Source organism: Lepisosteus oculatus, chromosome 19 (genome assembly GCF_040954835.1).
Source record: "Lepisosteus oculatus isolate fLepOcu1 chromosome 19, fLepOcu1.hap2, whole genome shotgun sequence".
NCBI lineage: Eukaryota > Metazoa > Chordata > Actinopteri > Semionotiformes > Lepisosteidae > Lepisosteus > Lepisosteus oculatus.
Genome location: NC_090714.1, coordinates 4586417 through 4607020, shown reverse-complemented (window position 1 = coordinate 4607020; position 20604 = coordinate 4586417). Strand labels below are relative to the sequence as shown.

At 41.9% G+C, this 20604-nt stretch overlaps 1 protein-coding gene across 6 annotated transcripts in view; it reads right to left on the bottom strand.

Annotated features, from left to right (window-relative positions):
• Window positions 1–20604, bottom strand: part of usp22 (ubiquitin specific peptidase 22) — a 67020-nt gene that overhangs the window by 9973 nt on the left and 36443 nt on the right. For all 6 annotated transcript variants that reach the window (XM_069180760.1, XM_069180761.1, XM_069180762.1 and 3 more), the window contains 5 exons: window positions 15752–15865; window positions 14044–14145; window positions 5476–5642; window positions 2588–2735; window positions 876–981 (listed from right to left, as the gene is read on the bottom strand). In XM_069180760.1, coding sequence (XP_069036861.1) covers window positions 876–981; window positions 2588–2735; window positions 5476–5642; window positions 14044–14145; window positions 15752–15865 — 637 coding nt within the window. The remainder of the gene's footprint in view (window positions 1–875; window positions 982–2587; window positions 2736–5475; window positions 5643–14043; window positions 14146–15751; window positions 15866–20604) is intronic.

The window sequence follows — 20604 nt, the reverse complement described above, 5'->3', positions numbered from 1 at the left end:
AATACAAATGTCTGAGGAAAGGTTTCTCAGCACAAAAAACAACAAATAGCACTGAAGTTCATTAGGATACATGGAGACAGCCACTTATTACTAAAAAAACCAAAAACTACTGCGATTCTTGAAGTTTTACGATATGTGAAGCTACTGTATGTGCAAGGAACCTGATGGACAGAACATAAAACTTAGTCTTTTCAATCTGTCCGGGTTCTGCTACAACATGTATGATATTCCAGAAGCAGATCAGCCCAAATTTTGGATTTTAAAATTGAGTTCTAAAAAAACTACAATTGATCTTGTACTGGAACTCTGGACTATGCCCACTGCATGCCTGTCTACTAGTACAGCCCAGATACAAACTATGGTACACCCATATGGGTAACCAACTTCTGCGTTTTTCGTATTTTAAAGACTGTCCTCTAAAAAGACCTTGATTTTTTGAAAGTATAAGCAGTGTAAGGTTCCACTCAAGAGGCTGTCAAAATAGGAACTATCACACAACTAGAACCAAGGTGAAAACACGTTTTTGATACCAGGCTGACCTCTTGCTAATATTTAGACTGTAACACCTAAAAAACAATGAGAGAAGCAATATTTACGTCTGGTGCTGTAATTACTACTGAAAGATTTATTTGCAGACTGAAGTAAATTAAATCTTGCACTTCACATATTCTGCTGCATAATCCAGTTATATTTATCCTACCTCAGAGTTAATGGAGGGACACTTGGTGATTAGGAATGGTACTATTCACAGGTATTCTTGTAATACTTTGATGAAGAGTACATTGATAAAATCAGTCATTTAATGGAAGGGGGGTCAGACGCACAGATGTTAACATGCATGTACACACTGCGGAGAAGTACAGGAAAAGCCTTACTGGCAGACTTGACAGGTGACGTCAGACTGCAGTCCACCAGTGAAGATTTGGTCAATGATGCAGTTGCAGTGGTTGGGGTTGTTGGCCTTTTTCCCGTTGTCGTCACCTTCAAGAGGAAGATGAAACAGACAATGTCAGTGAAGTGACGCGCTGCCCTAAGTAAAACAGGGAATGGAAAAGCGTCTAAAGAAATAATCAAGTGTCCGTTTCACAATGACACTGCATCCATTCTCGTCTGATTTTAAAAAATGAATTCCGAAACCTTCTGTTTTTTTTTTTACCAGAAATCATCTTAAGTCATATCTAACAAAACTTTTCCTCCCCCCCCATTTGCAACATCTGGTCGTAACATCTGTATGATTGGAGTTTGTTTGTAATTTTGGCGGTACTTGCTGCATCTCTTCACATTTATAATTTTTTTTCCCCCTTACACAGACACCCATCTCCGTCAGAACTCAGCAGCACAAACTCCTGCATCTGTCAGCACATTAGGAGTAGATTTGGAAAATCAGATCTGGTCATTTCTTTGCAAGTAAAACATGGATCAGATCCAAGAAGGGACAGACAACAGCATGCTTGACCAGCATTCCAGCAAAGATGCCTGCTGGATATATTTTGCATTAAAAAAAATACAGCAATGGAAATTTAAAAAAAAACCTTTGCTGTACATCTCTGAGCATGCACATAATTAAATGTGTATTACCCTCACTTTCTATCATTTGTTTCATGCAGTTTGAGTTGATAAATGGCTTTGATGGTCTGCTGAAGGAAGATGCCCTCTAGGCACAAAAGCCACGAAAACGAAAATGAGTCAAGGACTGTATTTGCTTACTCCCCTAAACTCTGGCAAAGTTCTCCCTCCACTGTGCATGGCGGTCAGTTCTGTAGACCCTTACACACAGGCTGAATTAAGCTCTACAAATTTCAGCCTAACTGCACCCTCATCCAGGTATCCAGGTAATACATCCAGGTATACCTGTAAAGCGCTGTGAGTGGAGTGTCCAGAAAAGTGCTATATAAGTGTAAGCAATTATTATTATTATTATTACTACCTTTGAAGAAGTCTAAGTGGGCGGAGTTGAAAAATGTGTACCCTTCACAGCGGGATACAAAATCAAGATAACAGATGACCCATCCAAGCAGGATGAATAAAAGTTGTTCTTTTAAAACAGAGGGGTAGAAACAAAAGACCCCTGTAACATTTATCTCAATATCGAGACAAGTATATTTGCGCCTGTGGCTGGAAGGTTGCCGGTTCAAATCCCCCAGCCGGCAGAGGAATCCTATTCCGTTGGGCCCCTGTGCAAGGCCCTTCACCCCAGCGGCCCCAGGGGCACTGTACAATGGCTGAGCCTGCGCTCTGACCCCAAACTTCTCTCTCCCGTCTGTGTGTCTGTGTCTCATGGAGAGCAAGCTGGGGTATGCGAAAAGATGAATTCCTAATGCAAGAAATTGTACAGTATATGGCTTATAAAATGATGTTATGTTATACACAGTGCATAAATACCAAAGACTGACATCTGATTAGTGGTCTTGATCCTTATTATGGACTATCGCAATAAATCCAGAAAAGAAAACATTGTAGAGGGCACTGGTAAGGTTTTTGTCAAGCCAATCAAATGATCAGAACTTCCTGTTTTTCCGTGCACAAGCGCTTTTGTTGCGGTGCACGCTGATGCAGTGGCTCCGCTGTGTCTGCCAGCCCAGCTCACCTTTGCAGTGCCTGTGCAACACGTCTAACGCAGCGATGAGGAACTCGTGCGCGTCCTGCTGCTCGTACCCTGCTAAATGCCGTGCGTGTGTCCACACCAGGTGCAGTAACCGGAAGGGAATGTGGGGGGACCGATGTCCAGAGTAAAACTAGGGAGAAGAGGAACAAAAGTGGAATTGTTAGCTCACTCACACACCTGCAATGCATTCTAAATAAACCCCTCTGCTAGCACTAAAATACTAAGATATGCACAACAGGGAATGACTAAATAGCAAATGAGGATCTAATTAGTCTGAACCCAAGACAAATGGCCTGTAAATACAGGACTTCCACAAATGGGGCTCTTATCTTGGGAGAGCTCAGGTTTAACCTAAAAGATGCTTAAGGCAGAATAAAGAAGTAGAAAACCAATTTCTAAACTTGTTTTGAGGAACGCAATAACAGCTGATGCGCTATAAAACATCCGATCCTACACCTTCTAAGAGTTAGAACGTGTACGAACCACGGCCTTCGGTATTACAGGAAGCTGTGCTAAATGGAAGCACATCACTTTACCAGCTACTGAGATACTGTTGCATGATTTCAGACACCGTTACCTACAGGACTGCTTTCAAATTTTGTTTTGCTTTCAGTCTAGAGTCTTTTCTCATGCAGGACTGATCTGATTTCTCCGTTCCCTTGACCGTGCAAATCCTATGAGAAGCTGTTAAACAAGTCAGCTCTTCAGTGTAAGAGCACTGCAGCAACTGAGAATAATTCAGACTGCACTACACAATGCTCAGAGGTTAAACGATAAGGACTTAAAATGTGAGTAGTGGACATTATACGCCTATATGATTATACTTTTATCGATGTTATACAAGATTAACTTTCATATAGGCCTTACAAGACCAACAAGTACACAACATATACTCATGAAGAATGAAAAAAAGCAACAAAGTACAGAGTGAGCAAATGATTATGCAGGAATCTTTTCTTCATATTATTTCATGTTACTGCATGTAAACATTTTCTGACCAATAATATAGTGACATTTAAAGGCTTTGAGAACAAGAGATAAGATACTTTGCCCTCCATATTTATTCTTGTCTTTGTTAAATATAACTGGAAACATGACTCAGCAGAAAAAAAATCGATGACTCGGGAATGTTTGTTTTGCGCAGATGGTTTGAAAAACCCTTATTTTTAACAGTAACAAAGAAACGTTAGCATCAGATGTTTTCCAAAGAATGTAGTTCTGATGCAAGAATACCGTGTTGAAAAGTGTTTTAAAATTTATACATTTATAAACTGCAGAAAATTCTATTGTCTGGACATTCGAAAGGCTTTCACTAAATCCCTATTTCTGTGGGGTATAAAAGGATGTAACAAAGCAGTAAGGACACTCAGTAGCATCCACTAGCATGGTAAAGGATGAAGACCTCTCAGAAAACAGCAGGCAAGGAGTTGCTTATCACCACAAGTGGTGACTATAAAAAAAAAAATCCAAAAAAAGAAAACTACCAGTTTCCACCAAAGTGTCCAGCCTTAAGAAATTCAAGGACAAAGTTTACATAGCCAGAAAGAGGAAGCAAGAGAATATTACCACCATGTGCTGTGGTAACTATTTCGGTTGAATCCAAGACTAAAAGTTTCAGATCTCTACGACAGTCTGACATCATGAAGATAAAACGTCTCGAAAACTACTATTTGATTTGATATTGACTCCCTGTTTATGGTGTTCACAGCAGAGTTGCAAGGAAGAACCCTATCCTGAAGGCTCTGCACCAGAACGGCAGGTATGAATTCGTCAAACTATACGAAAATGACAGCTGGGAGTGAGTCTGAAACGAAAATTGAGCTTTATGGACATTCTCGCCAGCATAAAAGGGTGAGGCACACGCTGAGACAAACATCATGCCCACCGTGAAATATGGATGTGGACCTATTTTGGTCTGGTCTTGTCTTGAATCTTCTGGTCCTGAGTCACTTTTTAGAATTGAAGGATCAATGAACTCGTGAACCAAAACACTTTGGGCAAATGTATTCGTCAAGTCTACTAGGAGGATCAACTGGTCTAAAATGGATATTTCAGCACGACTGGGATCTCAAGTATGCATCACAATTAAGAAATGGTGAAGTGAATATAGAATCAATGTTCTTGACTGGCAATCCCACTCCCAGAACTGAATCAAATCGAACATTTTTTCCAATCTGAACCCCATAGAACAGTTTGGAAAACAAAACCAAGAAAGCTGGTGCAGCTGGAGAAATGCTCCCTGCAGGAGTAATAAAATAGCCCTAAGGAGACATAAGAGGAATCCCAACCTTATAACACAGTACAGGAAATGCCTTCTCAGTATGATCAAAAGGTAGATGCTCAAAGTGCTTATTGCAGGGCTGTGAAAAATTCTGCTCTTTGTGGTTATTAAAGTTAATTTAAGTAATGAACTTTTTTTAAAAAAAGGCACATTTTAAATTAATCTGAGCATAAAATATTGCACAAATGTAATGCTTCAGAATCATTTTTCAGCAACATTTAGCGTGAACATGAAAGATATGGAGAGCGCTGTATATATGAAACGCTCCAAAATCTGGATATCTGGCAAGTAGGACAATTTGGGAAAATTTAAAGAATCTCTTTAAAGAAAATCCCAAATCACACTGCACTGGGGGAAAAAAAACCCCAGCACAGAACAGAACATAAAATAAGGGCCAATTTTGTTGTAGTTGTCTTTTGGAACATTTTAAAAATGCAACCTGAAAAAAAAAGGCAACTGAACAACACCCACAGTTTCAACACAGCAACCCGAGCCATATCAGCTGACTTGGTCTGATAATGGTGCCTGATTGCACTGCCAGGATAAGACAGAAAAGCATTAAGCAGCATTATCCTCCTTTACAACTCACCTCCTGAAAAAGCTGGGACATTTCACAAACCAGACAGGAGTTGGATTGCATTTCGCATTTGTGTCGGTCTGAGAGGAAAAAATCTCGTAGAAGGGGGGTGTGGGTAAGTGCCTGGACAATACAGTTCATAAAGCATGTGTTCCCTAGGTTTATTAAGCCCCGTAGACCTGCAAAAAAACAGGCAGAAAAAGCAGGTTAAGGAATGTGCTTGAATTGTTTACAAAGAGTAATCAAAAGAGGAAAACAAAATGCAGCATTAGGCGGTATTCTGCTCCTTTACATCAACTGCTACAAAAACCTACACGCAGAAGAGCAGGCAGAAGAACAGATGCTTCAATGTCTCTATTCCTGTCACTGTAATATCCATCCATCCTTGAAATACACTTTTAACTCCTGGTGAGGACTGAGACAACCTCACCAACCAACAGAGCTTAACCCAGAAGCCTTGGGCTCACGGTGGGACTACAGCTTGCACAACACACGTCCACCGCAGGGCAGACGCACGCACAGACAATGCCGGCTAGAACACAGGGAGGAGAAAAGAAACCACTTATCACACAGAAGGCACACCAGGCCTGAACTCAACCCAAGACCCAGGAGCTGTAGCACTGCTTACTGCCACTGTTCCACCACCTCTGAGTTCCACACAGCTCGATTTCAGATTCAGCACTATTTAGAAGAAAGCAAGAGGATTCAGAGATCCGAGGCCAATGCAGATCCATGCAGACCAAGAACCTGTGAAGTGACCGTCTACTTTGTTCTCTTTTACAACCTGATATAGTGTTTCACTCTACTTTTTTACTGCATGTTTACTTCGGTTATTCTCAACAGCGGTATCTATTTTTTTTTTTAACGGGAAACAGCCCGAACTCGACAGACGAGATACTGTCATCAAAGGGAGTGGCCTTGATCACGCACCTGCTCATGGTGAGCCCCAGTTCGGCCAGGTTTATTGATCACCACTAAATGACTGATTTCTAAAGACTTGGAAAAAAATAATGGCAATAACTTGTGGGAGACAAGAAAAGGAAATCATTTCAATCAGCACTCACGGACCTCAAGGAGCTCTCTTAATTAAGAGTGTTTCTGGTCTTCAGAAACGAGTGACTTAGATGGGAACGGGACTCTCCAACTGCACTGGATGCCAGAGGGGCTGCAGAAGCAGCTGTGAACAACCAGCAGGTCTGGCTTGGTAAGCTAGAATTGGCCCGCAGTGCCCACAGCACGTGTGAACTTGCCGAGCTACGGGCAGGATGTGGCAACAGTTCAGTGTTGGGTGTTAATCACACCGTGGGCACTGCAGGGCTCTGTGACAAAGCCCCCGATCTTCATCCCACACCACCATGGGCTGGTATGAGGGTTTCATCAGTGAGAAGCTATTTCCCCGGCTTTCAGGTGCGTAAAAAGGAAAACAATTACGGCGACTGAAATTTTAATGTTTACCATTAAGACAAGTTCAAAGTACCCTCTTTATAACATTCATATTCGTACACAAGAATATTCTTCCAATGGCTAAAACAGACTGGCCTATTCATATATATGACCTCAGATTTTCAGCCAAAAATGTCAATATTCATTAAATTGAATGTACGTAAAATGTAATTTAGTAAGTGATTTCAGACCACTTAGAAAAAAGGTCATAAAGTAATGCTGGGTTTTTTTTATTATGACAAAAATGAACGTGAAATCACAAGCAAAGCCTTTGAAACTCGTTTGCGTCCATTTTCTTAATTTGGATTGCTGTTAGGCTTTGGTTTATATTCCCAATTATCCAATGTTTCCTACCCAAATCTACCTTTATGTTGTAAAACAAATACTAATTTGGGGAGAACCTTAACCTGAAGATGTCCTGAGCCAAGTGCTCATAGAACTCACCGGTTCATTATTTTAATTCTTAATTGGATGGGTTTCAAAGGTTGAAGAGACAAGGTAATCGAAAAGAGATGATTCTAAATTTGGAGGAAAAGAAATGATGCAGTCTCTCACAACAGACGACATCTGAACTCGTTTCGTTTCTGTATGAATGGTTTGCATTCCAGCGTGGCTATGTGTATAAACAGCTACGTACAGTACATAGTATGTGCAAGAAGTGAACCCCCCCACCTACCCTATTACTGATGATTTTCTCCTGAGCATTGCCAAAGACTGCACAAAACCTCTCTTCAGTAGAGCCCTGTTTACTATTAAAACATCTGCTGTTTGAAAATGCAACTTCAGGTGCTTGACTGAAAACCCTACACATAACTGGAGTGGAGGGACACAGACACTGCTGTCGGCTGCACTCTAGCAAGCTCTGGCCTCATCCTCTGCCCACTCACTGTAGCCGTCTAGACACACACCGCCAACCTTCTGTCAGCTCTGTGATTTATTTCTTCACTTTGGCTTAATTGTATACAGAGGGAGAGCAGCTCGCAGGGAGGCAGCACTGAAGATTAGGCCCCAGATAAAGGCCGTGCTGCACTCTCTTACTGGCTAGGCTCAGAAAGCACTTGTAGTGCCCTTTCTGATTCTCCCCTGATAAAGAACGTTAGCCTACGAGACGTTGGTTGAATCCGTTTGAATTCTATCTTCCTTATTAGAGAGAATAAAAAACGCCGCACACCTTGGTAGAGGGTAAACTACCTCCTTTTCTTAATGATAATGTGATGGTTAAGCCACTCCTACTCAATCCCAAATTTAACGAGAACATAGCAAGCTGTTACAATCAGGGTATTTCAAACAATCTATTAGCTGGAAACCAAATGGTATCATTTGGCTTCAGAGTATTAAAACCATAAAACAGACTTTTTTCAGTGGTATTATCCTTGCCCTGATTCTCGGTGCATCTTCAGAAGTCCACCTTCAGAATTACCAAAAACATCAGGTTACAGTAAGTCAGACCTTACAAAATATTCAAAAATCCAACCAAAGGTTATCCCCCAGTTTGAAACTACATCCAAAATCAACAGCGATCTTTCCTGTTGTCATAATTTCGGAACTGTATGCCTTAACTACCAAAGAAAACCATGCATAAGTTAAAGCTCATGCGAATCATATAAAATAACTTGAGCATGTTTTATTTTTCCCAAGTTCATATTACCTGTACAATTTTCAATGCAAGTACATCTAATTGTTTGGAGATCTTAAATATCTTTCCTTTTTAGTAGAAATACTATGAACGCTGCATTTGTGTACAACACCACCATAATACAACCTTACCCACCCCCTCTTAAGATATAACCCAGCTTGTTGAGTTATGCACAGAAAAGAAAAACACCAGAAAAACTACAGAAAAGCACCTGTAGCTCTTTTCCCTCTACCTCCAGTTCTCTTTAATGGTCATTATCATCTGGTACTTGAAGCAGAAATTTGCTGGACAATGCCCACATGACAATGCTCTGGTCCTAGCGTTCTTGGATCAAGGTTTTTGAGGAAATTTGCTTTTGTTTTTCCAAAAAGCAGCGTGCGCATTCAAAAATGCAAAGCTAAACGGTCGAGCTTTTATTTAACAGCACGCTGCCCAATTTGGAACGACCATATGACATTGCAATGAAGTAATGAAACACAAAACTGCAGGAACTGCAGGCGATGCTGGCCCCACACCGAGACAGCCCATTCACACATTTAAAGGACATCTGGTCAGACACTCAGACATGCAAATGTTCTGGTGTGCGAAGGTTACACAATGTGGTTCACAAAGGCTTTGTGTTTGACATTTAACAACACTCACTGCAGTTCGGCACTTGTGTGCAAAATGTTTAATTCAGTCACAGACTCGTGAGAGCTCAGAAATACAGCCGACACTTATTTTACCAGCATGTCATCTGTCGCACCAGTTGTGGTCTGATTGTGGTGCGAGTGAGAATAGAATCTCTTCCTATTTTCAAGAAAAACTGTGGAGTGAAAGTTCTGCTCCTGAAGGTATAGTAAAGCCCACTGCATTAATATTAATCTCCTCTCCTGTCACCCAGACGTCATCCACTCTTAACACGCACATCTTGAACACACCACCTGCCACTGATATTCAGCTATTAGCACTGATCCCCCTGCCTCAGTCTCTATTTAAACGTTTCACAACATGGGGATGTGGGGATTCCAGGAGTTGCAGGCCAATTATGCCCCTGGTTTGTAAATTTCATCCTTCTTGAATTCCGCGCACAGACCGTTACCTGTCTTCAAAACCCCTGTTTTGAAAAGTCGGTTCAGATGCTAATGAGCAGGCTAATCTTCCACTAATGCGCACTAATGCCACTCGGGAAGCCAGATCTCTCGTTCTTCTGCGGCATTCATCTGATAAAGCGAAAATAAATACCATCCTGCTGTCCCTAGTGAGCAAGGATGATGAAAACTCAAGTCTGAGAAAGAAGCGCATGCTGCCGTTTTGCTTTCAAGGATCAAAGATCTACAGTACAGCCAGAATTCATAAGAAAGCTTTGGATCATTTCTGATAAGAACATTCATTTTTAACAAACCTACAATAACTGTTCTGTTGCTTGCCTGTTTCTTAAAATCTAAAGCTTCTTTTATTTTTTTTGAGACCAGTAAATTAAAAATTACAATCCGGGCAATCTGCAACAACTGATGAAAGTATTGTATTTGCTGGAAGGTCCAGACATTGTTTGAGCCATAGCCTTGATTTTTTTTCCTTCTTCCCATTGTCAGAATTTATCAGGCGAACCTAGTTTCTGTCTTTCTTGAGTTATTCAACCACTGCATGTTTTCAATATAAGTACAAAAAAAAACTTCACAGGGAATACTCCTGTTCTCTTTGGATAGATTTTATCCCTCTCTTTAAAGTCTCCTTTGAACATTTGGTGTTGCCTGTTAAACGGATGTTTTGATTGGAAAATGACAATATTTAACCAACAAGCTGCTCATGCATAATTCAGTATAATCACATCTACTTCTTCAAACAGCGTTGACACTGTGAACACTTTTAAATTGAGAAAGTTTTTTTAGCCTTTTAGCTCTGGTTTCCTTCTGTACATTATCTCGAATTGACTACTGCAATGCTCTACCCGCTGGGGTATCTAAATCTACTCTGAACAAACTGCAGTATGTCCAAAATTCAGCAGCCAGAATCCTGACCAGGAGCAAGTGTTCACATTACTCCTTTCCTGGAGTCCTTGCACTGGCTTCGGGTCAAATTCCACATAGACTTTAAAATCCTCATGCTCACCTATAAGGCTCTACATGGCTTGGCACCTCAATACCTGTCTGAACTATTATCGCCCTACTCCCCACCTCGCAACCTCCACTCTTCAAATTCTGCCCTCCTTACTGTCCCCCAAGCCCATCTACATTGTATGGGTGAAAGGGCCTTCTCCTGTTATGCCCCCAAGCTCTGGAACTCTTTGCCCAAGGATATCAGAGTGTCACCTTCTCTAAACTCCTTCAAATCCAGACTCAAAACCTTCTTCTTCAGAAAAGCCTTTACTTAACTGGTTCCATTCTTCACCCCTCTGCTCTTCTTAGTACCACCTTCCACGGTCTCCTCTATTGTTATTGTTGTGTTGTTGTAATTGTGTCTTATCTTGTGAATTCTTCTTATTTATTGTTGTAGTCTTCTTATTTATTGTTATCGTCATCCTGTAAAGCGCTTTGAGAAGCCACCTTTAAAGGCGCTATATAAAATAAAGTTTATTATTACATTCCAGGAACATCACCGGTACCCCTGAGGTGACTGAACATGTTAAAGGCATAAGCCACCCCACACCCATCAATGCGCATGTCTTACGATCACATTTCTCACCAAAGACAGTAGCTTTCAACAAACACACTGTATTTCTAAATAACTTAAGCAAAGAGTGTAGCACTTAATATATAAGGAAGACCATTTTTTCCCCTTTATTTCTGCTCTCTAGTTCTTAATCTGCACTTATTCCCCACCAGAGAATGACAAAAGAGGAGCTTCTACCAGTGGTCTGAACTCAACACAATGTGCATTTAAGCTTAGTTTTCCTGGGCATGGCTGAGACTTGGCTGAGAACACAGATCAGCTCGTGTGCTCCGGTTAGCATGTTTTGTTGTATTCCTCTTCTGACATAACAGAATGCAGTCAGACCCATTCATATACACAAGGACTGATCCATCCATCCGTTTTCTAACTGCTTTATCCAATAAAGGGTCGCAGGGTAGCTGGAGCCGATTCCGGTTGGCAACAGGTTCAAGGCAGGATACACCCTGCACAGGATGAGGGTTCACTGCAGGGTACACACACTCACTCCAGGGCCAATCTTACCAGAAGCCAATTAACCTACCAGTATGTCTTTGGGTTATGACAGGAAACTGGAGCACCTGGAGGAAACCCACACAAACTTGGACAGAACAATACAAACCCCACACCGATAACACTCCAGGTCCGGAATCGAACCCATGGCCCCCGCAGATTTACATATCCCCCAATTCCAGCCACACATGGGGATGAAGTGTACTTGGATTATGTAAAAATGTCGCAATCTATTAACACCCAACGCCTACACTACAAATATCCTACTCCTGGCTTGTTATAAACACAGTTTCAAGTACTCAGCCTTTAGTATACAAAAAGCAATTGAGTCACAGCCAACAAGAAAACTGAACTGTGCAGGAAAGAGCACCAAAGACACTTTCTGTCATAATTGATGACTAATTAAAAGAAAATGCAGGTTGAAAAAGAAAAAACAATTTCTCAATTAACATCTTTCAAGAAGTTCCTTCCGTTTTCAAAGACACCCTTCAGCTTAAATTACACAGAGATACTCAAAAATAAAAAAAGCATTTCACAGGGTACTATGATGTTTGATTCCTAAGGATTCCAAGCCTTGAATAAAGCATTTAAACGACCATCAATCTATCTATACATGTAGAAGAGTAACTGGTAGTTTTTATTTTTTTTCTACTTGTATTTAAACAATGCAGTTCCTTAGAGTATACTGCTAATAAGAATAAAGAACCCTGGTTTTACATCTTATTGTAAGGATGGAGCACAAGGAGGCTAAATAACTTGAGACAACACAAGGCGCCAGTGGCAAAGCTGGGGCTCGAACCAAGCATCTCCTGGTAACCAGACCTAGGCTACACCCAATGCCTTCTTGACCATTAATCACCATTAATATGTCTGGGATGCTTCAAGACTGCACCAAACTGATGACTTAATTTAAAATCCAGAACGCTTTACAGTGACCTAGCATAGACAAGGTGAATGTGAAGTCTCCATGTCATAAAAGGTTTAAAAAAAAAAAAAACAGCCTGTTCCTCTAAAAATACCTCTGCCCACAAAACTGACTGCACTGTCCTATCCTGCAGCAAACCAGACCATCTCCATGGTATTTAAGCCTTCTCTGTAATCGTGAAATCGGTAAGGTCGGTCAGCTGATGTTAATACACTGTAAACAATCCTGGAGTGCTGCATCTATCATTTATCTTCTTGTTAGTTTAAATGAGATTTGCTGGGGCCCAGGATTATTACATGATCGATGGCAGCCAGGGTCTGAGACAGCCACATGCGACGGGGGGGAGGCGGCAACACTCAAGACGACTGAGACATTTTAACTCGGGTGGCTCATTGATTTTGTAGCACAACTCCGATGACTCAGTGCAGGGGAAGGGAGGTGGTGGCGGTGGGCGGGTGGGTTGTGGGAGAGGATATTTTTAGCACAACGGGAGCGCAAGTGTCAGGGACCTGTGTGGGAGGAGCCTCCTTCGCAAAATGAAGCCCACCTCAGCGACGCACAAGCTTGACGGTTCACAACCACAGGCAGGAGAGTGACAGAACACACGATTCCTCCTGTCTCAAAGGCGCAGAAGAGGAAAGGGAGCTGTGCCAGGGCAGCAAACGCAAAGCACAGCAGTGCCTTCTGTGTCAGATTTGCTCAATTCTCTCTCTTTTCAACACGTTTGGCTGCGTAGCCTAAGGTTTGTGCATTCTCCAAAAACTGTAAGGTGTAGAATTGACTTTTCTGCTGGTATCTAAGTGGCGAAACCTGCCCGACGGCTAATTATTAATTCAAGTCGGCACATTCCCCTGCTCTTAAGTCCTTGATTGCAGACATTTCCGAAATCATAATAAAAAACGATCTACTGGAAAAGGTGTGGACTGCAAAAAAAAAAAAGAGAAAACAAGACTGCCGCCCCAGAGGGCAGCCTGAGCAGAAGTACTTCATTGGCTGATGAACCCATGATCCCCCCCTATCAGGCCTGCAGAGCTGTCCCAGAATTCCTGCACTACTGGAATTTTGAATGAGCGTCTGAAACATTTCAAAAAACTCATTAAAATCTGTCCTGCTAGTAACAGTAATTTGGAGACTGTTCTTCTCAAACATTCTTATCCACTGCATTTCACAGGCGTGATATGTCAATGATGGCGGGAAAGACTTTACATCTTTCACAGATGCGAAAAAACGAGAACCTCATTTAGCAGGTATCAACACAACAGATTTACTCCCACAGAACCTGGCAAAGAAACACTTCTGAGTTTGTAAAACTCTGCCGAACTTCCATTATGGCTCCCATTTCCTCCTCTCCCTGCTGAGCAGTTATAATACCAGCTGTGGGATACGGAACGGACGAGTGAACATCGTTTGGCTGCAGCCGGAAGACCGGTCTCACCGATGGTGCAGTTTGTAGTTATTTTCCGACGTTTGGGGTTATGCCGTAGTAATTCCAGCTCCCTCTTGGTTGGTTCCCACGTTGAGTACTTCTCGCCCACACCTGACAGTCGAAAGACAATTGGCAAGAGAAAAGAAAAGAGACCACATGCAGATGAAAACGGTAGAGATGCATCCGGATGATGCTCAAGTTCAAACAGGTTCCGGGGTTTTTTTTAACTCCTACGGAGAGATGATGGACTGCAGCTCAAGAAGGAGTCTGCAGAAAGTTTCGTCCCGCCTGCACATCCTTCCCTCAGTTCTTCCCATCTGGCTGGAAGATAATCCGCAAAAATCTGATCCGCGCAAATATTCTAACTGTGTGAATATCCCCTTTGCAAAAAATATGCAACAAAGGATAACAATACCCTTGGGTTCTGATTTCCTTTAAGAGTTTGTCGAGAAGATTAATTGCCTCAAACGGCATGATTTATGGAGATATGGGTTTTGTACTACAAGTCCCACTTTGGGTTCATCAATAGCGAATCAGCTCTGCTCATCCTAGCAGATCCACATAATATATGCAGTCCTGAAAATGCACTGCGAGGCCATCCAATTCCCCCAGCCCGAGCAGGGCTTAAACCCAAAGAGCCAACCGCCCAGCAAAAGCATCACTTGCACACTGGGCACTAATAAACTCGCAGATGCCTAGTCAGCCACCGCCAGGGGATTATTACTATTACAAATCAAGCAAACCCAGCTGGTAAGTGTAAATTATTCATCATCCCTGGAGGAATTTCGGTCACGTGGCCCAGTAACGCCTGGGTTATAGAAACGCCTCCACTCTCCAAATGGACACCTTCATTGGCTGGTGAACCTGTGATCACCTATCAGGCCTGCAGAGCTGTCCCAAGATCCCATGCAACTGGAGCACTACTGGAATTTGAATGAGCATTTGAAACAATTTCTAACTCACATACTGCCTTTTGAGGAGAACTTGGTCATTAAATCTATCCTGCTGTAGTAATACTAATTTGAGACTGTTCTTCTCACACATTTTAATCAACTGAATTTCATAGCTATGATATATAAATGATGGGGGAGGGGGGGTGGGGGGGTGGACTTGAAACTTTGAATTAATTTTAGCTGTGGTTGAAGGAATACACATTTATTTATTCATGGCTGTGTTTAATACATGCATTAACAATGATGGCTTATGGCTCATGGGTTCAGGAAAAAAAAAATTAAACGGAACCATTAGATCTAAAATAATCGACATTTTGCCTGGCAGAAAACGGCTTTGCTTGTTGCACAATTCAACTTAGTTTTAAACGTGGCATTTTTTTTCTATTGGTGTTAAGCCCCCCAAGTAACATTCAGACATTCTGGCTTTTTAAATGAAAAAAACAGTGAAGGAATTTCTTTTGTAGTGTCATTCAAAGAGACTTCTACCATGCAACGTTTAAGTGTGTGCCTATTCAAGCTAAAAAGCAAGTGACACCTTTGCTGCAAACAAGTCATTAATATTAACAAGTACACTTCACTGAAACTTAAAACAATGTTAAGAAGGGCCAACACCACACAGTCACATTAAATGCAATAATTAAAGCTGGAACAGAATCTTAAGCATTAAGGCAAGGATGGGGAAGAAGTATTCCAATTCATGTTATATAAAACTGATGCTTACGATTTACCTTTCCAGTACAACTCTGTCCGAAAAAGCCACATACCTTGTAATTTCCAGGCCTTTCTTTGTTCTTCTTTGGCAATCTGTTCCATGTCTTTATCATATATGTAGTCTTGACACATAAAACAATATATACCACCGTATAATAGGTCAATTGCTGTAAGAAAGAAAAAGAAAACACTATGATTAGTTAGCCTGAATTTCTTCGAGGAAGGGCACCCAAAAAAACGCGGTAGCGCCGACTGGAGGGGGAGCGGCACGTCTCTCGCCGGTGGTGCAGAAAGTCCGCAGGCGCCCATCAGGTCAGGAAAGTCAGGAAAGTCCCCATTTTTAGACGCAAGGCTTACAAAAGCCCAGGCCGGCTGATCTCATCCCTACCCTGCTGGTGCGCACTGCTGCCTGGACACATGACCAAGGCTCAGACTCACAAGGTCCTATCCCTAGAGCTCAACCAACAAACATGTATTTAATCCCCCTTCATGAACAGCTTCTGAGCCGACGCTCAGTGTGTGGAGGACTCCGTTTCTTTTAATGTTTCAAAATGCATCTGCCAGGCTTCTCTGAACTTTTTGCATGGCTTTCTTGTAGACTGAACGGGATGCACATAACCTACCATCAACTGATGTCTTAAGAAAAAGACGCGCTTATTTAAGGCAACAAGATACTCGCTTATCCCCCCCCCCAAAGAAGAACCTAAGCTAAAGCATTTAACTCAACTTTTAAAAAGGATGTTATGAAGCTCATACACACAGTCTCTAATCTGATTAGACACAGTATAAATTGCAGGTTTTGCAAGGCCTTTACTGGGGCTCTAGGATCTCCGAGTGAAGTATCAAATCTCTTTTTATTGGTCAAGGTTGCCAATACATTTCTCCATCCCACAGCAACTGGTAAATGTCCCGACAGAAGATGGCATTCAGATTCTCCACCCAACAACTTCATCTGCTTTTGTGCAGAACTGCTTTGTAACCACGGCAGTACTGAAAATAAAAAAAGTCCTTTCACATCTCAAATTCAGTGTCAGAAGGACCGTGTTTGACTCTTTTCCACGGAAAACTTCACATTGCTCTGGACTGCGTCGTCCTCACACAATCCTCTTTCCAAGCAGCCCTGAACTTCACAACAGGAGAAGCCAGGCCATCCATATTACCCACTTCAATCTGCTATTCCTGCTCATAGCTGTGCGTGAACAATTCCAGCACTGCTACAGTACCTGTTTGCTGTTGCCTTGACAACCTATTGATAGTCAGAAAGACGTTGCAAAATTCTCCATGCAAAATATCGCAGATTATCAGAGATTACAGAAAGTTTGGGGTATAGCCAAGACAGATGGGGACTGCCTGAACGCTGAGGAAAGGCTTCAGATTTGTAGCAGCAAAGAGATCGTCATGAATATTTCCCTCAGAAAAATGAACTAGCACTCCTTGCACAAGATAATGAGAACAGGCTTTTTATTCTATAAAGTGCAAGTTTGGAGATACTGAAAAAACTAAACCGATTTAAATGCTTCTCAAACGGAGGACCAAGGCATACTTTCCACTGGGAAGATGATCGAGCCAAAACCACAATCATTTTCCACACGAGCCCTGCAGTGTTTGCGCAGGAAGAATCCGCTTGCACCAGCAAGCTGCTGGACTCCAGGTGGCGCGCTTGCACAGCAGGGTGTGGATCGCCTAGATGTCAAGATTTACAGAAGCCCAATGGTCCATGTCATTCAAAGGGGTCAGCCGTTCTTGTGGGAAAAACAATCTTTTCCAGTGTGAAACAATCTAGTTATATGAATAAACTTCAAAAGGTCTACTGACAAGTGTACGCACAGAAGTCATTCTAAACTGCAGTATAGGTTATATTCACATGCACAATCCTATATTAAAGTCCTTCTAACTGAGGGTTCTGTAGCCATAAACACTGTTGTAGTTTTTGCAATGTGTCTGTTATATCTCTGCATAAATGAAAGGACATTACCAAAGCAGAGGCTTTGTTGTTTTAAGGGTCTTGGAAAGGCTCCAGTTACACCTTCAGTTTGCCAAATGCCAGTTAGGATAATGTTCAAAGACTGGTGCGCAGGCGTGAGAGGGTCAGGGTGACTTGTCTGAAACACTGATTTTGTCATACAAAGAAAATAAGCTAAACATTTAGAAAAGAGCTAAAGGCATTTGTCTGTGAGGTTTTGGGCTTTTTGGGTGCTCCTGAAACTGTGTGCGGCATCAGTGTTGATCATTTTAAACTGCGTGCAGCGTCTTATCAATAGGGAAACAAATGGAATAGAGTGAAAGCCTGCCATGTTTAGAGACCCCCTGCTCCTCCTACAGAACAAACAGAAGCAAAACAGGCAAAGTAGAAAAATAGCAGCGATCCTGATCAGAGACCAGTTTTCACCAAACTTTAAAAAATGTGCAAGTGCGAAGCCAGATAGCACCCCATTTGTTTGCCGAGAGTTTCTTGTCACGGAGTGAAGAAGTGAAATTGACATGTTTCCCCAGACCCCGCGTTTGCCAAGAGAACCTCGACTAAAGCCGACACATCCTTCAGTTTCCTGGCTGCCAGTGCTGCTCTCTTTCGCGTCTGTTTCGCTGGCTGGCCTGCGATTGTTACATCGGATGGGGGGGTGCAGCCCAGTCGAACACAAATACTGTAAGTTGTGTTTTCAAATCAAACCCAGTTAAATTATTTAGGATTTTTTAAAATGTGGCTTGTTTATCACACCTTAATCTTTCTGCAACGGTTCAGACTTAATATCCCTTGTCCAGATGCAGAATGCTGCTCTATTCTATGAATAGAAGTAGAACTATTTTAGCTCCAATAAGTAGGACAATTGTTTTGTTTTTTCCCAGGCACGAAGAACAGTTTTCATCATGCTTCATGAGGGCAGCAGTTTAGGGAACTCCCCTGTCATATTAGTATCAAGGGATTTCATTACTGTCCCTGTAAATCTACCGTTTTCCATACTTCAGAATTATTTCAAATGACATTTACTACGCTGAGATTATGTTGGAACATGTATTCTCTGTGGCATCAGTGTTCTTGGAGCAGCATCACACTGACAAGTTTAAAATCTGAACCTTATGCGCCTTCAACAGTAGAAACTAAGAGGGGATCTGATAGAAATGTTCCAAATCCTCATCCGCACTGAGCCCATCGGACTTCTACTTTAACAACGGTGAGACGAAGAACACAAATCGGAAACTACCTGGAAGTGTATTTAAAATTGAGAATAGGAGGCACTTCTTTACGCAAAGAGGAGTCTGGGAGGTGCTCGTGTTGATGTCCAGTCATGTGGTTGAAACCGACACCTGTGCTTCTTTTTAAATAAAGGCCGACCACTTCTCAAAAAAATTTTCTCCCAGTCATGACACATCTTATAGCATAAAATTGCGGATGTACATACTGACACAGTGTGCTGATTTATCAAGGATACTAAACATAGCTAATTTAAAAAAATTCAAACTCTCGGTTGTCTTCATTCACTAGAAATTTTAACTGTGGCTTCCTAGGATGAGTGGGTATTCAGAATACGTCTGACGGGTTATTATTCCACACCTGCTGTGCTTTCTGCGTGGATTTCGTATGATCTGTCCGTGCTCACATGTTTCACATGCCCATGTTTCCTCCCACAATCCAAAAACAAACTGACAGGTTCATTAGCTTCTGGGACAACTGGGCTCAGGCAAGAGTGTGGAAGTGTCTGTGTGTGGACTGGCACCTTGTCCTGAGTGTACCCTGCCTCGCACCAGTCCTTGTAGAGATTCTGCCAGAGAGGTTCTGGCTCCCTTGCAAACCTGTATGACAAGCTGAAGCCAGATTAATAGCAGATAAAAAAAACCTTCAATATAACAAGCCTTGGGAGTAACCATGGGAACAAGAAAAAAAAACGTAAATGTAATTACATCTTCGTAGAAAGAGAAAAAAAATAATTAACCTAGAGTAAGAACTGTAATGTTTATTGAACGAATATAGGTTATTCTCACTTCTCTAGTTTCATCCTGTTAAGACCCTTGTGTCGTTGTAAGCTCATAATCGAATTAATTGTTCCTGAACTGAACTCTGGAGGCCGAAAAGAAACAGTGCATCACAGAACTGGAAGAAAGTCAGACAGACAGCTACACCAACGAGCTCCGTCTCCTTGTGAATTAACCGTCAAAGCGTTCATTTGCTAATTGAACTTCTGGGGGTGGGGCACAAAACTCCTATTTACTTGCCTGCAAAGAAAAAGGAGTTGTTATCCTTTCCTCCTCGCCCACATAAGGCCGGGACAAAAAGGAAGAGAATACTCAAGGGCCATCTGTTGAAAATCTACTCTGTGCTGTAACTGAAGGTTGGGGGTTCAGGTCCCACTTGAGACACTGCGATTCTAGCCCTGAGCAAAGTACTTCACCTGAATTGTTCCAGTAAAATACCCAGCTGTGTGAACAGGTTCCATTATAAGTCACTTTAGACAGAAATGTGTTAAACAAATTAATAATTAAAAAATAAACGAGCAATTAATTAACGATTTGAATGTTTGAAGATTAATTGAGCCAAGCACGTCTTGGACTACTGCTAATCCAGATCAGTGAAACAGCCTCAGTAAGCACCTGTCTGCTAGGTAGCCTACTTCCTTTTCCTGTGTATTAAAATTAGAGTCAGTAAATATTCATATCAGGTATTCAGCCTAGCAGCTAATGATTTCTTCGTACCTCAGCAGCTTGTGCCTGACTGCACCCCCCAACTAGAACTGCACAGCGCACATTCGGTCCACTCTTCCTGTTCACCCACATTCCCATCATTCTCGGCAGCCACAAACTGAACAGCACCGTCTCAAATTATCATGGAGAGAATAGGAAAAAAAAACAAACAATCACTTTACTTCTACAGCTTACGAGATCTGTCTCCGTCTCGGTTTCCTCTCTTGGTGGG